We start from the raw sequence: 21,649 nt of genomic DNA, 5'->3' as shown, positions 1-21,649 counted from the left end.
AATAAAAGGGGCAGTGGCAGCATGGATATGAAATTGGCTAAGTGACAGGAAACAGTGTAATGGTGAACAGTTGTTTTTAGGACTGGAGGGAGGTATACAGTGGTGTTCTCCAGGGGTCGGTACTAGGACCACTGCTTTTATTGATATATATTGATGACTTGGACTTGGGTGTGCAGGGCACAATTCCAAAATTTGCAGATGACACAAAACTTGGAAGTGTGGTGAACAGTGAGGAGGATAGTGATAGACTTCAAGAGGACACAGACAGACTGGTGGGATGGGTGGACAGATGGCAGATGAAATTTAACACACAAAAGTGCGAAGTGATACATTTTGGTAGAAAGAATGAAAAGAGGCAATATAAACTAAAGAGAACAATTCGAAAAGGGGTTCGGGAACGGACAGATCTGGGGGTATAAGTGCACAAATCGGCAGGGCAGGTTAAAAAAGCTTATGGGATCCTGGGCTTTATAAATAGAGGCATAGAGTACAGAAGCAAGGAAGTCATGATGAACCTTTATAAAACACTGGTTCGGCCACAACTGGAGTATTGTGTCCAGTTCTGGGCACCGCACTTTAGGAAGGATGTGAAGGCCTTAGAGAGGGTGCAGAAGAGATTTACTAGAATGGTTCCAGGGATGAAGGAATTCAGTTACGTGGATAGACTGGAGAAGCTGGGGTTGTTCTTCTGAGAGCAGAAAAGATTGAGAGGAGATTTGATGGAGGTATTCAAAATCATGAAAGGTCCAGACAGAGTACATAGAGAGAAACTGTTCCCATTGGCAGAAGGGTCAAGAACCAGAGGAAATAGATTTAAGGTGATTGGCAAAAAAACCAAAGGCAACATGAGGAAAAACTTTCTTACACAGCAAGTGGTTATGATCTGGAATGCACCGCCTGAGGGGGTAGTGGAGGCAGATTCAATCGTGGCTTTCAAAAGGGAACTGGATAAGTAATTGAAGGAAAAAAATTTGCAGGGCTACAGGGAAAGGGCGGGGGAGTGGGACCAGCTAAATTGCTCTTGCAGAGAGCCATCACAGATTCGAGGGGCCAAATGACCTTCTTCCATGCTATAACCATTCTATGATTCTATGTGGCCTGCACCATGTAGATCACTCCATGTGGCCTGCACCATGTAGATCACTCCATGTGGCCTGCACCATGTAGATCACTCCATGTGGCCTGCACCATGTAGATCACTCCATGTGGCCTGCACCATGTGGATCACTCCATGTGGCCTGCACCATGTGCATCACTCCATGTGGCCTGCACCATGTGGATCACTCCATGTGGCCTGCACCATGTGCATCACTCCATGTGGCCTGCACCATGTGGATCACTCCATGTGGCCTGCACCATGTGGATCACTCCATGTGGCCTGCACCATGTGGATCACTCCATGTGGCCTGCACCATGTGCATCACTCCATGTGGCCTGCACTATGTGCATCACTCCATGTGGCCTGCACCATGTAGATCACTCCATGTGGCCCGCACCATCTGCATCACTCTAGGAGGCCCGCACCATCTGCATCACTCTAGGAGGCCCGCACCATCTGCATCATTCCATGTGGCCTGCACCATCTGCAGGCGCAGACCAGGCTCCTTCCCCACTGGAAACCCCTGGGAAAGCTGGAACCACTTTTTAAAGGGGTGATTCAAGTCTCCACCTCTTTTCCCTGGTCCTTGAATCATAGAAAGGTTACAGCACTCACTGTGTAAAAAAGTTTTTCCTCATGTCACCTTTGGTTCTTTTGCCAATCGCCTTAAATCTATGTCCTCTGGTTCTTGACCCTTCCGCCAATGGGAACAGTTTCTCTCTATCTACTTTGTTCCAAGGAGAACAACCCCAGCTTCTCCAGTCTATCCACATAACTAAATGTCCCTCATCCTGGAATCATTCTAGTAAATCTCTTCTGCACCCTAAGGCCGTCACATCTTTCCTAAAGTGCAGTGCGCAGAACCGGACATAATACTCCAGTTGTGGCCAAATCGGTGTTTTATAAAGGTTCATCATGACTTCCATACTTTTGTACTCTTTGCCACTATTTATAAAGCCTAGGATCCCGTATGCTTTTTTAACTGCTTTCTCAACCAGCCCTGCCACCTTCAACGATTTGTGCACATATACTCCCAGATCTCTCTGTTCCTGTATCCCTTTTAGAATTGTGCCCTAAGTTTATATTGCCTCTCCTCATTCTTCCTACCGAAATGTATCACTTCGCATTTTTCTGCGTTAAATTTCATCTGCCACATGTCCGCCCATGCCACCAGCCTATGTATATATAGCCTCTTGAAGTCTATCACTATCCTCCTCACTGTTTACTGCACTTCCAAGTTTTGTGTCATCTTCAAATTTTGAAATTATGCCCTGTACACCCAAGTCCAAGTCATTAAATATATCAAGAAAAGCAGTGGTCCCAGCAATGACCCCTGACACCTGGGGAACACCACTGTACACTTCCCTCCAGTCCGAAAAACAACTGTTCACCACTACTCTCTGTTTCCTGTCACATAGCCAATTTTGTATCCACGTTGCTACTGCCCCCTTTACTCCACGGGCTGCAATCTTGGTGATAAGCCTACCAAGTGACACTTTATCAAACGTCTTTTGAAAGTCCATATACACCACATCAACTGCATTGCCCTCATCTACGCTCTCTGTTACCTCATCAAAAAACTATCAGGTTAGTTAAGCAAGATTTACCTTTAACAAATCTGTGCTGGCTTTCCCTAATCAATCCACACTCGTCCAAGTGATTGTTAATTCTGTCCCAGATTATCATTTATAAAAGTTTCCCCACCACTGAGGTTAAACTGACTGGCCTATAGTTACTGGGTTTATTCTTACACCTTTTTTTGAACAAGGGTGTGCAATATTCCAGTCCTCTGGCACCAACCCCCTATCTACGGATGTTTGGAAGATTATGAGACTGCAGAATGCTCAGTTGCCCAGGCAGAAGGGCCAAAAAAAAAATCAACCCTAATACGTAAATGGGAGGAGGGCTGGTGCCAAGTGGGAAGACAGGAGGCAGTCTTTCATGATGGAGCGCTCATTCTGGTGATGTGAAAGCAAGCTGGGAGAATGTTTTTTTAAAAACTCAGCCTTAATTGATATTTCATACATGAATAGTCCTCTTTTATATTGTTGTCAAATACTACACTTTGAACAGTGCAAACATTGTGGCCAGGATAAAGAACTGCAATATATAAATATACCTTCAATTCCAACAATATTTTTCTCCAGACCTTCCAACAGCCCATCCAAGGCAGCATAGTTATCCACCTGGAACACATGTTTCTCATCTGGATCGGAAGCGATTAGTTTCAGCTCATTCATTGGATTTTCTCTTTTAAAGAGTGATCCAACCTTAGTGGAAATAAAATGACAAGTTAATCCTGCAATAATTCTAATGATCCCACGTCCTAATGTACACTCTACGAAAAATGTGAGTGAGAAAAGATTATGATTGACCTTGCTGGCTTGAAACAAATGCTGGAGAGAAAGGAAATCTCTAAAATGAAATGGGTGGATTCAAGCCATCAATTGTCAGATTGTTTTACTAAAAGAAGTACATGTAAGAAGAAATTATTAGGGGTCCTGGAGAAGGGTCGCCTCACAATGTAATGCTTTGAATAGTATAAGTTGCACAGAGTATGGAAGTTGTTGATTTTTGAAATTTTTGTTTGCATTGTATATATAAAGTTCAATTATTTTTTCCAGTTGCTTCCAAGCCTTTGTTCCCAGAGGTCAAAACCACCCACACTCGAGATCAGCTCTCTTATAAATAGATACAAGGGAATGCCCAATTGATGTGCACCACCTGAATACAATTAACACTAATTGATATAAATCATATAGAACCATAGAAAAAATACAGCACAGAAGGGGGCCATTCGGCCCATCGCGTCTGCGCCAGCTCGAAGAACAACCAGGTGCCCATTCTAATCCCACTTTTGTTTATATTCGTTCATGGGATGTGGGTGTCGCTGGCGAGGCCGGCATTTATTGCCCATCCCTAATTGCCCTTGAGAAGGTGGTGGTGAGCCGCCTTCTTGAACCGCTGCAGTCCGTGTGGTGAACGTCCTCCCACGGTGCTGTTAGGTAGGGAGTTCCAGGATTTTGACCCAGCGACGATGAAGAAACGGCGATATATTTCCAAGTCGGGATGGTGTGTGACTTGGAGGGAAACGTGCAGGTGGTGTTGTTCCCATGTACCTGCTGCTCTTGTCCTTCTAGGTGGTAGAGGTTGCGGGTTTGGGAGGTGCTGTCGAAGAAGCCTTGGTGAGTTGCTGCAGTGCATCCTGTGGATGGTACACACTGCAGCCACTGTGCGCCAGTGGTCAAGGGAGTGAATGTTTAGGGTGGTGGATGGGGTGCCAATCAAGCGGGCTGCTTTGTCCTGGATGATGTCGAGCCTCTTGAGTGTTGTTGGAGCTGCACTCATCCAGGCAAGTGGAGGGTATTCCATCACACTCCTGACTTGTACCTTGTAGATGGTGGAAAGGCTTTGGGGAGTCAGGTCAGTCACTCGCCGCAGAATACCCAGCCTCTGACCTGCTCTTGTGGCCACAGTATTTATATGGCTGGTCCAGTTAAGTTTCTGCTCAATGGTGACCCCCAGGATGTGGATGGTGGGGGATTCGGCAATGGTAATGCCGTTGAATGTCAAGTGGAGGTGGTTAGACTCTCTCTTGTTGGAGATGGTCATTGCCTGGCACGAATGTTACTTGCCACTTATCAGCCCAAGCCTGGATGTTGTCCAGGTCTTGCTGCACGCGGGCTCGGACTGCTTCATTATTTGAGGGGTTGCGAATGGAGCTGAACACTGTGCAATCATCAGTGAACATCCCCATTTCTGACCATACGATGGAGGGAAGGTCATTGATGAAGCAGCTGAAGATGGTTGGGCTTAGGACACTGCCCTGAGGAACTCCTACAGCAATGTCCTGGGGCTGAGATGATTGGCCTCCAACAACCACTACCATCTTCCTTTGTGCTAGGTATGACTCCAGCCACTGGAGAGTTTTCCCCCTGATTCCCATTGACTTCAATTTTACTAGGGCTCCTTGCTGCCACACTCGGTCAAATGCTGCCTTGATGTCAATGGCAGTCACTCTCGCCTCACCTCTGGAATTCAGCTCTTTTGTCCGTGTTTGGACCAAGGCTGTAATGAGGTCTGGAGCCGAGTGGTCCTGGTGGAACCCAAACTGAGCATCGGTGAGCAGGTTATTGGTGAGTAAGTGCCGCTTGATAGCACTGTCGACGACACCTTCCATCACTTTGCTGATGATTGAGAGTAGACTGATGGGGCGGTAATTGGCCGGATTGGATTTGTCCTGCTTTTTGTGGACAATTTTACCTGGGCAATTTTCCACATTGTCGGGTAGATGCCAGTGTTGTAGCTGTACTGGAACAGTTTGGCTAGAGGCGTGGCTAGTTCTGGAGCACAAGTCTTCAGTACTACAGCCGAGATGTTGTCGGGGCCCATAGCCTTTGCTGTATCCAGTGCACTCAGCCGTTTCTTGATATCACGTGGAGTGAATCGAATTGGCTGAAGACTGGCTTCTGTGATGGTGGGATATCAGAAGGAGGCCGAGATGGATCATCCACTCGACACTTCTGGCTGAAGATGGTTGCAAACGCTTCAGCCTTGTCTTTTGCACTCACTTGCTGGACTCCGCCATCATCAAGGATGGGGATGATTACAGAGCCTCCTCCTCCAGTTAGTTGTTTAATTGTCCACCACCATTCACGACTGGATGTGGCAGGACTGCAGAGCTTTGATCTGATCTGTTGGTTGTGGAATCGCTTAGCTCTGTCCATAGCATGTTGCTTCCGCTGTTTAGCGTGCATGTAGTCCTGCGTTGGCACCTCATGTTTAGGTATGCCTGGAACTGCTCCTGGCATGCTCTTCTACACTCCTCATTGAACCAGGGTTGATCTCCTGGCTTGTTGGTAATGGTAGAGTGAGGAATATGCCGGGCCATGAGGTTACAGATTGTGCTGGAATACAGTTCTGCTGCTGCTGATGGCCCACAGCGCCTTATGGATGCCCAGTTTTGAGCTGCTGGATCTGTTCTGAACTTATCCCACTTTCCAACACCTGGTCCGTAGTCCTGCAGCTTACAGCACTTTAGGTGCAGGTCCAGGTACTTTTAAAAGAGTTGAGGGTCCCTGCCTCAGCCACCAATTCAGGCAGCGAATTCCATACACCCACCACCCTCTGGTTAAAAAAGTTTTTCCTCATGTCCCCTCTAATCCTTCCGCCAATCAGCTTAAATCTATGTCCTCTAGTTCTTGAACTCTCCGCTAGGGGAAACAGGTCCTTCCTGTCTACTCTATCTGGGTCCCTCATAATTTTGTACACCTCAATCAAGTCACCCCTCAGCCTCCTCTGCTCCAAGGAAAACAACCCCGGCCTATCCAATCTCTCCTCTTAGCTGCAATTGTCAAGCCCTGGCAACATTCTTGTAAATCTTCTCTGCACTCTCTCCAGAGCAATTACATCCTTCCTGTAATGTGGTCACCAGAACTACGCACAATACTCCAGCTGTGGCCTTAGCACCGTTTTATACAGTTCCATCATTACATCCCTGCTTTTGTATTCTATACCTCGGCTAATAACGGAGAGCATTCCGTATGCCTTCTTCACAACCTTATCTACCTGTACTGCCACCTTCAGGGACCTGTGCACATGCACTCCAAGGTCTCTCACTTCCTCCACCCCTCTCAATATATTCCCATTTACTGCTTATTCCCTTTTACATGGATACAATTAACACCTAGCACTCCAAATATACAAACTACATGACCTTTTGCTCGACTGCATAGTGGAATAAAGAGCCCAGAGTAACTTTTGTTAAGTTGCTGTATAATAGTGAGAGAGAACTGGCTGTACCACAATCCAGGCTTTACCAAGTCTCCCAATCAACTGACATCCCTGCCTCTATATAACCTCCTGCTGATTAGCTAAAGCTGAAAATGGATCTCCTCTGACCTCCACATGAACCTCAACCACACTCTTCACTTATCTCAAAACAAACCCTAATAAAAATAATGTTTGCATTTATAAAGCCCCTTATCACACTGAAAAGTCACAAAGTGTTTCATACAATTAATTAATTTTGAAGTGCAGAGGCTGTTATTACATAGGCAACATAATCTGGAACCATAAAAGTTGCTGGACAAACTACAAATCTGAAACTACAGGAAAAGATCGCACACGGACCTAACTTTACGATGGAAGAGAAATGTAAAGTTTGGTTTTTTTAAATCTCCAAAAAGGAATTTGGGCTGGAGCTGAAATAATCACTCTTCGTGATCAGCTATGGTGACTTCATTTTAAAACAACCCATCACATATGAAAGAGAATTGCTTGAGAAAGTAGACTATTAGTGAGTAAGAGAGTAGGATTCGACTCAGAGGCACAAGTGCAGAAAAAATAGCAGCACAGATTTGATGGGACAAAAATGCTGTTTCTGCACTGTAATATTCTGATTCTATATTACACCACCAGCAGGTTACTCATTGATCTCCCACCCATTAGTTCCTGAAAGAGAGATAAACAAAAAGAATATAACAACTCTTCCACCGTGAAAGCATGAAGCCTCAGCAAGGTGCTGGAGTGAGTAAATGAGCAATACAGACCAATCCCTGCTCTGCTGAGTTAGCTTATCTTTTTTTAAAATTTGTTCATGGGATGTGGGCGTCGCTGGCAAGGCCGGCATTTATTGCCCATCCCTAATTGCCCTCGAGAAGGTGGTGGTGAGCCGCCTTCTTGAACCGCTGCAGTCCGTGTGGTGAAGGTTCTCCCACAGTGCTGTTAGGAAGGGAGTTCCAGGATTTTGACCCAGCGACGATGAAGGAACGGCGATATATTTCCAAGTCGGGATGGTGTGTGACTTGGAGGGGAACGTGCAGGTGGTGGTGTTCCCAAGTGCCTGCTGCTCTTGTCCTTCCAGATGGTAGAGGTCGCGGGTTTGGGAGGTGCTGTTGAAGAAGCCTTGGTGAGTTGCTGCAGTGCATCCTGTGGATGGATATCTGCAGCCACAGTGCGCCGATGGTGAAGGAAGTGAATTTTAGTGTGGTGGATGGGGTGCCAATCAAGCGGGCTGCTTTGTCCCGGATGGTGCCGAGCTTCTTGAGTGTTGTTGGAGCTGCACTCATCCAGGCAAGTGGAGAGTATTCCATCACACTCCTGACTTGTGCCTTGTAGATGGTGGAAAGGCTTTGGGGAGTCAGGAGGTGAGTCACAGAATACCCAGCCTCTGACCTGCTCTCGTAGCCACAGTATTTATATGATTGGTCCAGTTAAGTTTCTGGTCAATGGTGACCCCCAGGATGTTGATGATGGGGGACTCGGCGATGGTAATGCCGTTGAATGTCAAGGGGAGATGGTTAGACTCTCTCTTGTTGGAGATGGTCATTGCCTGGCACGAATGTTACTTGCCACTTATCAGCCCAAGCCTGGATGTTGTCCAGGTCTTGCTGCATGCGGGCTCGGACTGCTTCATTATTTGAGTGGTTGCGAATGGAACTGAACACTGTGCAGCTGGGCAGCGAAAGGGGGACTACAACTGACCTCAGCATCTCTGAACAAGCAAGCTGAAAATCAGGCAGGATTCCTGCTCACTGTCCAGTAGCCCTTGTTGGAAGCATTTAACAATGGACATTAACAATAGCAGAATTGGACTCTACTATTTCCCACCCCTAATAGTGAATAGCCTGCCAACACTGACACTCAATTCTTATCAGCTACAAATGATCTACATTAACGAGTGATCTGAGCATTTTAAAGACATTAGTCACCCCCCACTCAACCTTCTCTCCAATAAAACAAGTTCAGGTTTGCAAGTCTCCCCTCATAACTTAGAATTGCAAGCCCTGGAATCATTCTTGTGGCTCTTCTCTGTACCAGATTCCAGCCTGTGGCTCACTTCTAGGTATCTGTTATTCTATATAAAAAAAACCCCAAACCCCTCAATTAGATTCCAGCCTGTAACTCACTCCTGGGTATCTGCTATTCTATATATAACCATCCGAACCCCTCGATAAGATTCCAGCCCCTAACTCACTCCTGGGTATCTGCTGTTCTATATATATAAACCAACCGAAACCCACGATTAGATTCCAGGCTGTTACTCACTCCCAGGTATCTGTTGTTTTATATAAAAACCCCCGAAACCTTCGATTAGATTCCAGCCTGTAACTCAATCCCGGGTATCTGTTATTCTATATATATAAACCACCCTAACCCCTCGATTAGATTCCAAATCATCTTAATAAAATAAAAATCAACATTCTAAATGGCTTGTATAGCGCTAGGAATTAACCCTTTGTCAGCTGAACCTAAAAAACATCGTGCAAATTAAACCAAACTTCCTTCCAGGCCAAATTGATAAAAGTCTCAAGATGTTAATTTAAGGATTGGCGGAATCTGTAACTGTCAGCAAGATAGTTTCCAGTATGAGAAACTAAAGAGTGAAAGCTCAATAAAATCTGCACGAGTTTAAAGAAAAATATTTCTTCATTTTCTACCTTCTCTGCATTCCCCACCCCACTTTTGTAGTTTCAAAAGATGATCCTCAAAATTTGGTGGAGACAAGATTCTTATGCAAACTCTACAGTAGGTGCATTGGGTGAACTGGTTTTCCTTGGATCCTAAATACACCCACTGGTAGTTACACTATCCTTAACTAACATTGACCCACAGTATTGATTCTCTGACTATTCCCACAGCTGATGCAGATTGTAACAGCACAAGATAGCACTGTCTCCTCCCCTCATCCTTAGCCTCTTCCTCTGGCTCAGGGTCTTGCTGGATAATCGGTGGCAAGGGCTGTTCCCTCATAATGGCGAGGTTGTGAAGCATGCAGCATACCACGACGAATCTTGACACCCACTCAGCGGAGTACTGCAGGGCTCCACCAGAAAGGTCCAGGCAATGGAAGTGTTGCTTTAGGAGGCCTACGGTGTGCTCAATGATGTTTCATGTGGCAGCATGACTGTCGTTGTAGGCCTGCTCTACATGTGTGCGGGTATACCTGACCGAAGTCACGAGCCACTTCATGAGGGGATAGCCCTCGTCACCCAGTAGCCAGCCTTTGACTTGCCAAGCTGGTTGAAAGATAGGTGGGACGTTGGACTGCCGCATAATGAAGGTGTCATCACTGCTCCCAGGGTAGCGCCCATTGACCTCCATGGTCGTTGCACACCAGCTGCATATTGAGGGAGTGGAACCCCTTCCAATTCATGAAGATGGCCGAGTTGAGATTTGGAGCACACATGGCAATATGCGTGCAGTCAATGGCACCCTGCACCATGGGGAAGCCTGCAATGCAAGCAAACCCTCATGCTCGCTCATTCTGCTTCTCCCTATCAAGAAGAAACGTGATGAACCTGTTGCGCATCTTGTATAGTGACCTCCCTTAAGCAGCAGTGCACTGCACACTGTGAGATGTTGCACAGATTGTCAGCAGAGGCCTGAAAGGATCCAGAGACATAGAAGTTCAGTGCCACAATTACCTTCACAGCCACAGGTAATGCTGTCCTTGCCCTGCTCTAAGGCTGTAGCAGGTGACAGGTCTCCGTCACAACCTCTTTGGTGAACCTCAGCCATCGGATGCACTGATCCTCGTTCATCTGGAGGTAAGAGTTGTGTTTCCTGAAGGCTCTCATGGGATATGGCCTCCTGTCAGTGCCCTGCACCTCCTCCTCCTCCCTCTCCTCACAGCTTGACCTGCTCTGCGTGGCGTCTCTGCGTGCTCCCAGTCGTATTCTACATCCAGTGGGAGCACTAGTCGACCACCCATGGTTGCCAGGAATAATGTTCAAACACTGCTGTAAATTACATCAACCATAAAGGCAGTACCTGCCAAACTCTCTCTATACATTATAGAAACTCTCTGTAAGTATAGGAAGCTTCAACAAATACGTCCTATTCTAACAGCAGCCAGAAGCAATAATCCAGAAACTAACCTGCAACAACTGCATGATCCCTTTAAACAGGACTGGTGGGGGGTCATGGACACATTCAGGTGTGCGTGGTTAAGACAACGCGTTGACTCAGAGGGTGGTGAACCTGTGGAATTCTCTACCACAGAAGGCAGTGGAGGCCAAGTCATTAGATGTATTCAAGAAGGAGATAGATTTATTTCTTAATGCTAAAGGGATCAAGGGATATGGGTAAAAAGCAGGAACAGGGCACTGAGTTAGACAATCAGCCATGATCATTTTGAATGGCGGAGCAGGCCCGAAGGGCCGAATGGCCTACTCTTGCTCCTATTTTCTATGTTATTGAGTGGAGCATTAAGTGCCAAAATTGTGTCTATCACTTTAAATCAGCGTTGCACACTGATCTAACGCATATTCTCCCTACTTTACATGCTGCTGGCGTTATCTGCGCCTGTGCAAAACTCTTTACCAAGATGGCGTCCGGCACACAGCACGTGCATGCACATTCCTGACGCCATTTTGGTACTTCAGGAGGCCGCATAGCGCCAAAACAACAGGTGCTACACGGTCCAATCTCTAGCCCATTGAGTGTCACTATTCACGGGTTATGAGGAGGAAAATTCAACCATGGTCCTTCTCCTGAACACTATGCCTGACCCTTGCTAGAATATGCGTGTGCGTGTGCGTGTGCGTGTGGATATAGGGTGCCATTGGGAATGGATTTAACTGAGATTCAAAATTAAAATTAGAATTAAATTACTTATGGAACTAAATTTTAAATTTCATATAAACAGACAAGAATAGAATTAAAACTACAATTGTTTCTAGGACTAAAACAAAATGGTCAGTAATTGGCAACTTTGGGGACAGATGCTGGAAATTGTAATAGGCGAATAAACTCTTAGATCACATTCAAACCCCACGTTAGTTCATCTCAACATTTTGTGACTGTGATCGGTGCTAGAAGTGAAAAAAAAGCATTGATCATATTTCTTGAAACATACAGGGGAAGATTTTACACTGCTGCGCTCCAATGGTCTCCGAGGCATGTACTGGTGTACCGGGAAATCGTGCCCCACCCCCTAGCCTGAGACCTTGCAACCACTAACTTTAATGGACCAAGAGTTCAGAAGCAGAATATCCCCATATAAATTCCAACAAAAAATCCTGAAAAGACTAGAGTGATAAACTAACAACTACATTTTTCCAGGAAAAATCACCATAAAAACTAGAACTTAATTTCTTCCAAAGACTATAAATAAAAGAAGACTAAAACTCAAGGTCCAGAGATGAGACTAAAATTAAAATTATCTCCAGGATTAAAACAACACTGTTTTCCAATCTGGACAGCTTCACTCCAGCAGTACTTGCTATACTCATATGCCTACAGAGCAATAGCAAATATTTCTGTGTTCTGACCCTTGTGCAAACTCTACAGTAGGTGCATTGGGTGAACTGGTTTTCTTTGGATCTTAAACACACCCACTGATAGTTACACCGTCCTTAACTAACATTGACCCACAGTATTGATTCTCTGACCATTCCCACAACTGATACAAGTTATAACAGCACAGGAGATAGCACTGGACAAACAAATCTCTAACAATTACTGAACCAACACCCAGGACCTGACATTAATAAGCTTACCCCAACAGCTATCCGTGTCACATTAGCCATTTTAGTCGAGTTTATCACATCCGATAGTTTCCGCTCATCCATGAATATTTCTCCATCTGTTACTACAATGATAAACTGTTTGGCATTTCTGTTGGAACCTTGTGTTTCATTGAAGATGTTGTCACTGTAAGTGTACAAGAAATGTAAAGGCATCAGCTCTCAGGTACATTTAGCTGCTTTACTACTTTACTTTTTGAAAGATTTACTTTCATAATATCATGAATATTTCAAGGTATTAATGTATTGAGAACTAAGGAAAAATATTAAGGGTAGATTTTTCAAGTCTCTGCATGGGGTGAGGTAGCTCACAACACGAGAGTGTATCTGAAAATCACAAATCTGTTGCCCACGAATGAATTCAATAATCTAGTCATTTGTGGGCTGGCACCTGAACATAAATGACCATGAAAGCTGCCGGATTGTCCTAGAAATCTAACAGGTTCATTAATGTTCCTCAGAGAAGGGAATCTGCCTCTGCTACCCAGTTTGGTTGACTTTTAATGCCCTGAGGGCATTGCCAGTGTTGCCCACATCCCAAGAACAAATAAAAAAAGACTTTCCAATAAAATGAAATATTTCTCTTTTTGTGTTAAGCAACAAACCAGTGACTTTTTTTTTATTCATTCATGGGATGTGGGCGTTGCTGGCAAGGCCAGCATTTATTGTCCATCCCTAATTGCCCTCGAGAAGGTGGTGGTGAGCCGCCTTCTTGAACCGCTGCTGTGGTGAAGGTTCTCCCACAGTGCTGTTAGGAAGGGAGTTCCAGGATTTTGACCCAGCGACGATGAAGGAATGGCGATATATTTCCAAGTTGGGATGGTGTGTGACTTGGAGGGGAACGTGCAGGTGGTGGTGTTCCCATGTGCTTGCTGCCCTTGTCCTTCTAGGTGGTAGAGGTCGCGAGTTTGGGAGGTGCTGGCGAAGAAGCCTTGGTGAGTTGCTGCAGTGCATCCTGTGGATGGTACACACTGCAGCCACAGTGCGCCGGTGGTGAAGGGAGTGAATGTTTAGGGTGGTGGATGGGGTGCCAATCAAGCGGGCTGCTTTGTTCTTGAGTGTTGTTGGAGCTGCACTCATCCAGGCAAGTGGAGAGTATTCCATCACACTCCTGACTTGTGCCTTGTAGATGGAAAGGCTTTGGGGAGTCAGGAGGTGAGTCACTCACCACAGAATACACAGCCTCTGACCTGCTCTTATAGCCACAGTATTTATATGGCTGGTCCAGTTAAGTTTCTGGTCAATGGTGACCCCCAGGATGTGGATGGTGGGGGATTCGGCGATGGTAATGCCGTTGAATGTCAAGGGGAGGTGGTTGGACTCTCTCTTGTTGGAGATGGTCATTGCCTGGCACTTGTCTGGTACAAATGTTACTTGCCACTTATGAGCCCAAGCCTGGATGTTGTCCAGGTCTTGCTGCATGCGGGCTCGGACTGCTTCATTATTTGAGGGGTTGCGAATGGAACTGAACACTGCAATTATCAGCGAACATCCCCATTTCTGATCTTATGATGGAGGGAAGGTCATTGATGAAGCAGCTGAAGATGGTTGGGTCTAGGACACTGCCCTGACTCAGTAACATCTTCCTAACTCATGTCAACCTTGGAAAAGCTGGTAAGCACACATTTGAAAAAGTGGTCACCATGAATGCTTAGTGATAACATCTGTGATTTTCTTATATGTGCTCTTTCATATAGGACCAATCACAGCACTCAAAAACAATGCCATTATTCAAAAGCATCAATGGATCTTTGAGCAGTGGTTACCCTGGACCAAGAGCAATATTTCTGTCACATTGGTGGAATTTTAACCCCCCACCACAGGCGGGAGATGGTCAGCGTTAAATCGGCAAATGTGAAACCCGACCCAAACACACTGCGATATCACCTACTTCCGTTTTAATCGCGGTGGGCTTTGGGGTGTCTGAGTGACCCGCTACGGAGAGTCGGCTCCGTGATTATAATATGTTAATGAGGCTCCGTTCCTCAGATTTTGGGAGCCATTTAGATTTAATGGCTGTGAGCCTCAGGCCTCAGGAAACCGGGCAGCTAAAGGGAGGCGAGAACTGCCCGATCCAGCAAGTCAGTGCTTTTTCCAGCATTGCTTGTGGGACAGGAGAAGCAGGTGTGCTTCCCCCCGACCCATCCAGAAAATCTTCTGCCGCGATCGGCCGACACCCTCCTCCAACCCCATGATCTATTCCGGTCCCCCCTCCCTCCCAATTGTCGGTCCGACTCCCCCCCCACTCCCCCCACCCAAACCTCCCCCCACAACCAACCCATGATTTCTCCTGTTCCCTCCTCCCTCCCAATTGCCCGTCCTACTCCCAACAACCCGCAATGCTCCCCGGTTGCGGCTTTCTACCGGTGGCATTCTACCGCTGGCTAACCTGGCCGGCTGGCCTCTCAACCTGGCCGGCAGCCGGCTGGCCTCTCAACCTGGCCGGCAGCCGGCTGGCCTCTCAACCTGGCCGGCAGCCGGCTGGCCTCTCAACCTGGCCGGCAGCCGGCTGGCCTCTCAACCTGGCCGGCAGCCGGCTGGCCTCTCAACCTGGCCGGCAGCCGGCTGGCCTCTCAACCTGGCCGGCAGCCGGGCGTGAAACGAAGCAAAAAAATGAAAATGAGGTCCTGCCGTTAAATTTGGCAGGACCTCCGTGTTCCCGGCATTTCTGGGTTTACACCCCGCAAACATGCACCCCCGCTCCCTCCCGCGTCCCCATAAATATCGGGGCCAATATCTACTGACAAAGTGTGCAAAAAATGTTGGTTGAAAAGCAACACTCCATATGGCAGTTTTTTTTTAGTAAGATAGATTAGTACCAGCAACAACAACAACTGTTTTTATGCTGCGAATTGTTACAATCTGGAATGCACTGCCTGAAAAGGTGGTGGAATCAGATTCAGTGGCAACTTTCAAAAGGGAATTGGATATATACTTGAAAAGGAAAAATTTGCAGGGCTATGGGGAAAGAACAGGGGAGTGGGGCTAATTCGATAGCTCTTTCAAAGCTGGCACAGGCACAATGGGCCGAATGCTCCTTCTGTGTTGTATGATTCTACGATTCTAATTTACAATCCTATAGCACTTCATATGTACAGAAAGATGTTTGATGCACTGTATAAGATGCAGGATGAAAATGGACATAAACAGGAGGGGGAAGGGCAACAGAAAGGTTACTGAACTAATTGGTTCCTGAACCACTAATCGACACATATATTTAGCGGCGAGAGATAATGCAATAAAGTGACAATGCCAGAGTATTTAATACTCACAGAACATGTTGTATCGCTGAAGCAGTCTTTGTGATTTTACCCAATTGTGGCATATTTCTTACAATTGAGATAATTCTTGAACTCATTTGGCGACTGTCCTTCAGATCAAATATTGTCTTAATTTCCTCACCATACTGCACCAGGGCAAATTCACACTGTCAACAGAAATTAAACGTTAGTTTGTGTGACCGCCCAAAATTTTGGAAATTATTATTCCCCATATGGCTTAAGCTAATAAGATCATTTATAAACAACCTTGTCAAACAGGAGTTAGTTTTCATGTAAGCTTATTTCTCTTGGCCTGTGGAGACAATCCATTTCATATCTTCAGACCCATCAGGGAGCCATCAGGAACAGGCTCCACACGGGATGTATGTTGAAATTCAGTGCTCAGTAGTTAAAGAACAGAATATTATAGATGTGAATTGTAAGAACAGTTTATTTAAATCTGAGAGCGAAGGAAACAATATCAGCCCCACTGCAATAAGACCATCTCAACACCATTTGTGTAAAATACAATCCCTTACAACAGCTGAAAAATTAGAGTTGATGACAATTTTTCAGAATGATTAATCTCAGCCCCCAAAACAAATTTAATTCATCCAGCAGTCCATCATTTGTTAGTAATTGACATTGTTAGCTTCACAACCTCCTGTGATTTTAAGTGAAGTAAATTCCTCACTTCTGCAGTTTTAACTGGCACAGAAACAAAGGGGCATCAAGGAGTGGGGTCCACATCCTGCGCTCTTAGGAACCACAGGGTGAATGGGCTGGCAAACACAGCACCTGATAGCTGTTATCAGTCATCTCTTTATATTTCTATTCTGTCCCTCTGTCAATGCAACCATATTTGCCCTTTTTACAACCACAAAACATGGGCCTGATGGTTTAAATGATCTTTCTACAAATTATTTTCCTGATCAGCATAGTGCGCCACTGATCCATTTAATACCTGGTCCCTATTTTGGTTCCTTCATAGTAAGCATTTTATATTTATCTGCTTTGAATTACAATTGCCATCTACTGGCCCAATTTCCTGAAAGATTCCAATCCTTCTCATAGCTTTCGTCATTTACCTCGATGCATCTTTTCCAAATGTTTTTTGTTATGTTTATAATGAAGTCTTTTGCCTTTTGGAAATCAGCTGCATCAATGCTTCCTGATCCATCCAGAACTATTGCAATCTCTGTGCCTACAGAAACACAAATATTACATCAGTAATAATGAAATCAACCATGCATCACCTTAGCTCAGCTCTGAGAAGCATCATATCCTATTTTCAGACTCTCGGGTGTGAAGCCACTTTAGACAGGATTTGATGATACTTGGGTACAGTTACCATCTAGCCAGCTGAGTTCCAGCTTTACCTACACTAGGCTTTAAGTTACCACCAACTTCCATCATCCCAACATAATGGGTGGATAATGGAAACTGTCCCCAAGAGTCCCCAAGGTTTGGTTTTACACATGTGGTACCCACCCACCATAAACATCAGCTCATCCAAAACTCTGCTGCCCTGAAGAAGGTTATCTAGGATTGCAACGGGATCTTGATAAATTGGGCCAGTGGGCCGATGAATGGCAGATGGAGTTTAATTTAGATAAATGTGAGGTGATGCATTTTGGTAGATCGAATCGGGCCAGGACCTACTCCGTTAATGGTAGGGCGTTGGGGAGAGTTATAGAACAAAGAGATCGAGGAGTACAGATTCATAGCTCCTTGAAAGTGGAGTCACAGGTGGATAGGGTGGTGAAGAAGGCATTCAGCATGCTTGGTTTCATTGGTCAGAACATTGAATGCAGGAGTTGGGATGTCTTGTTGAAGTTGTACAGGGCATTGGTGAGGCCACACTTGGAGTACTGTGTACAGTTCTGGTCACCCTATTATAGAAAGGATATTATTAAACTAGAAAGAGTGCAGAAAAGATTTACTAGGATGCTACCGGGACTTGATGGTTTGACTTACAGGGAGAGGTTAGACAGACTGGGACTTTATTCCCTGGAGAGTAGGAGGTTAAGGGGTGATCTTATAGAAGTCTATAAAATAATGAGGGGCATAGATAAGGTCGATAGTCAAAATCTTTTCCCAAAGGTAGGGGAGTCTATAACGAGGGGGCACAGATTTAAGGTGAGAGGGGAGAGATACAAAAGGATCCAGAGGGGCAATTTTTTCACTCAAAGGGTGGTGAGTGTCTGGAACGAGCTGCCAGAGGCAGTAGTAGAGGCGGGTACAATTTTGTCTTTTAAAAAGCATTTGGACAGTTACATGGGGAAGATGGGTATCGAGGGATATGGGCCAAGTGCAGGCAATTGGGACTAGCTTAGTGGTATAAACTGGGCGACATGGACATGTTGGGCCGAAGGGCCTGTTTCCATGTTGTAACTTCTATGATTCTATGATTCTATATCCTAATTCATACCAAGTCCTGTTCACCCATCATCCCCGTGCTCGCTGACCTACATTGGCTCCTGGTCCAAAAAGCTTTGATTTTAAAGTTCTCATCCTCATGTTCAAATCCCTCCATGGCCTTGCCCCTCCCTATCTCTGTAACCTCCTCCAACCTTCCCGAGATCTCTGCGTTCCTCCAATTCTGGCCTTTTGTGCATCCCTAATTTTCATCGCCTCATGGTGGCCATGCCTTCAGCAGCCTAGGCCCTAAGCTCTGGAATTCCCTCCTTAAACCTCTCCGCCTCTCGACCTCCCTCTCCTCTTTTAAGGCATTCCTTAAAACCGACCTCTTTGACCAAGCTGTTGATCACCTGTGCTAATATCTATTTATGTGGCTTGGTGTCAAATTTTGTCCGATTACGCTCCTGTGAAGTGCCTTGGGATGTTTTACTACATTAAATGCAAGTTGTTGTTGTTGATGTGTTAATGAGCCAATGATCCTTATTGTTGTCAACAACCACCAGGCCTTTTAACTATTCGTTGGCTCATCTCCGATGGCCTAAGACATAGGAACAGGAGTAGGCCATTCAGCCTCTCGTGCCTGCTCCGCCATTTGATAAGATCATGGCTAATCTGTGATCTAACTCCATATACCTGCCTTTGGCCCATATCCCTTAATACCTTTGGTTGACAAAAAGCTATCTATCTCACATTTAAATTTAGCAATTGAGCTACTATCAATTGCCGTTTGCGGAAGAGAGTTCCAAACTTCTACCACCCTTTGTGTGTAGAAATGTTTTCTAATCTCGCTCCTGAAAGGTCTGGCTTTAATTTTTAGACTGTGCCCCCTACTCCTATAATCCCCAACCAGCGGAAATAGTTTCTCTCTATCCACCCTATCTGTTCTCCTTAATATCTTATAAACTTCGATCAGATCACCCCTTAACCTTCGAAACTCGAGAGATTACAACCCCAATTTGTGTAATCTCACCTCGTAACTTAACCCTTGAAGTCCAGGTATCATTCTAGTAAACCTACGCTGCACTCCCTCCAAGGCCACAATATCCTTCCGAAGGTGCGATGCCCAGAACCGCTCACAGTACTCCAGGTGCGGTCTAACCAGGGTTTTGTATAGCTGCAGCATAATTTCTGCCCCCTTGTACTCCAGTCGTCTAGATATAAAGGCCAGCATTCCATTAGCCTTATTGATTATTTTCTGCACCTGTTCATGACACTTCAATGATCTATGTACCCCTAAGTTCCTTTGGACATCCACTGTTTTTAACTTTTTACCATTTAGAAAGTATCCTGTTCTATCCTTTTTTGATCCAAAGTGGATGACCTCACATTTGTCTGCATTGAATTCCATTTGCCACAGTTTTGCCCATTCACCTAATCCATCAAATCGCTTTGTAATTTTATGTTTTCATCTACACTGCTTACAATGCCACCAATCTTTGTGTCATCGGCAAACTTAGATATGAGACTTTCTATGCCTTCATCTAAGTCGTTAATAAATATTATGAATAATTGAGGCCCCAAGACAGATCCCTGCGGGTCTCCACTAGTCACATCCTGCCAATGTGAGTACCTTCCCATTATCCCTACTCTCTGTCGCCTTTCGCTCAGCCAACTTCCTAACCAAGTCCGTACTTTTCCCTCGATTCCATGGGCTTCTATCTTAGCTAACAGTCTCTTACGTGGGACCTTATCAAATGCCTTCTGGAAGTCCATATAAATAACATCCATTGACATTCCCCTGTCCACTACTTTAGTCACCTCTTCAAAAAATTCAATCAGGTTTGTCAGGCACGACCTACCTTTCACAAATCCATGCTGGCTCTCTCTGATTCACTGAAAATTCTCGAGGTGTTCAGTCACGCTATCCTTAATTATAGACTCCAGCATTTTCCCCACAACAGATGTTAGGCTAACTGGTCTATAATTCCCCGGTTTCCCTCTCTCTCCTTTCTTAAAAAGTGGAGTGACATGTGCAATTTTCCAATCTAGAGGGACAGTTCCTGAATCTCGGGAACTTCGAAAGATTATAGTTAGGGCATCCGCAATGTGCTCACCTACTTCCTTTAAAACCTTGGAATGGAAACCATCTGGTCCTGGGGATTTGTCACTCTTTAGTGCTATGATTTTCTTCATTACTGTTGCTTTACTTATGTTAATTTTATCGAGTCCCTGTCCCCGATTCAATATTAGTAACTATTATGGTGAGAGTAATTCTTTTCATGCGAGCCCATCACGAAGTGTCTGCTGAGAATATATTCTTGGAAGAGGGGGATAGTTGGTTGGTTGGAAGGCCTACTGGCAAATTCCTGAACAGAGCAAGAGTTGGAGGCCCTGCCCTTGCACTTCATGTGAATACACAGAGAAGTAAAGGAAAGAAGGGGCAGGTGGCAGTCAGTCACCCAGGTAGAAAGAAAGCCCAGCCTAGTGAGGGAAGACTTGCTCATCCGAAACCCAGAGCCAGTTAATATCAGAAGGCTGGACAGGAAAAGTTGAGTGAGTTCGCTAATATGGATGGTGTGGCATATTTTGATTATTTTTCTTGTTTTTCAAAGAAATATGTAGATCGGGGGAAACAAGGTGAGATTTGATTACAATTGTCACTCTCAACATTCACTTATTGTTTGTAAAATAAAGCAGCTTAACAAATAGTATCCGCCGCAAATAGTATCCATCTCTCTCAATAAAGAGATTCTCGTGCAACATTGGAAAAATTCATGTGAGGGCATGTGCAAAAGATACAATATCCAGCGCAGATCAGAAAGGGTTTCTATTGTTACACCAGATATAAAAGAGTTATCAAAAATAGTGACAAAAAGAAATGCATATATACATAAAATTTGCAATATATAGATTGTTTTTTGCTTCTTTAGCTGCACAGGATTAATTTTACAGTAATAAAGCCACTGCTAACATTTGTAATTGTAAGTACTTGCTTCTGCTCACGGAACATTTACTGAAAATGTGAAACAACGACTGGCCCCTATGAACCTGCTAGGAGCAGCTGGCAGCCTGAGGTTAATTATTGGTCTATTACCTGGGAATTCATCATCTTCCTCTTCATTCTCATTGTTGTTGTTGTTGTTACTGTTCTTGTTGCTTTGCTTGGTTTTTCCTGAAATTATGATAACTGTGTTATAGTCAGTACTGGAGTCTTTATGCAAACAACAAATTCCTCACATGTGTTTTATTTCCTATTTTAAACAATTTTTGTTCATGTGAACTGTGTGCAACACTATCAAGAATGGAACTATCTTCCTTCTCTGCAAAGCCCCATTAAGGCTTTTTGACAGCAGCAACTACAACAGTATGACTTTTGCCAGTTCCTTAATTTATTAAAC

The 21,649-nt window shown here is 45.0% G+C and overlaps 1 protein-coding gene across 1 annotated transcript in view; it reads right to left on the bottom strand.

The window, feature by feature from the left end:
* LOC137299218 (integrin alpha-E-like) overlaps positions 1–21,649 on the bottom strand; it is a 223,693-nt gene that overhangs the window by 141,929 nt on the left and 60,115 nt on the right. The window contains exons 7-11 of the mRNA XM_067967881.1: positions 21,346–21,423; positions 16,979–17,094; positions 15,903–16,057; positions 12,604–12,757; positions 3,219–3,369 (exon numbers count right to left, since the gene is read on the bottom strand). Of these exons, the coding sequence (XP_067823982.1) occupies positions 3,219–3,369; positions 12,604–12,757; positions 15,903–16,057; positions 16,979–17,094; positions 21,346–21,423 (654 nt within the window). The remainder of the gene's footprint in view (positions 1–3,218; positions 3,370–12,603; positions 12,758–15,902; positions 16,058–16,978; positions 17,095–21,345; positions 21,424–21,649) is intronic.

This window comes from Heptranchias perlo, chromosome 28 (assembly GCF_035084215.1).
Source record: "Heptranchias perlo isolate sHepPer1 chromosome 28, sHepPer1.hap1, whole genome shotgun sequence".
NCBI classification, from domain to species: domain Eukaryota; kingdom Metazoa; phylum Chordata; class Chondrichthyes; order Hexanchiformes; family Hexanchidae; genus Heptranchias; species Heptranchias perlo.
This window is presented reverse-complemented; position numbering and strand designations above follow the sequence as displayed.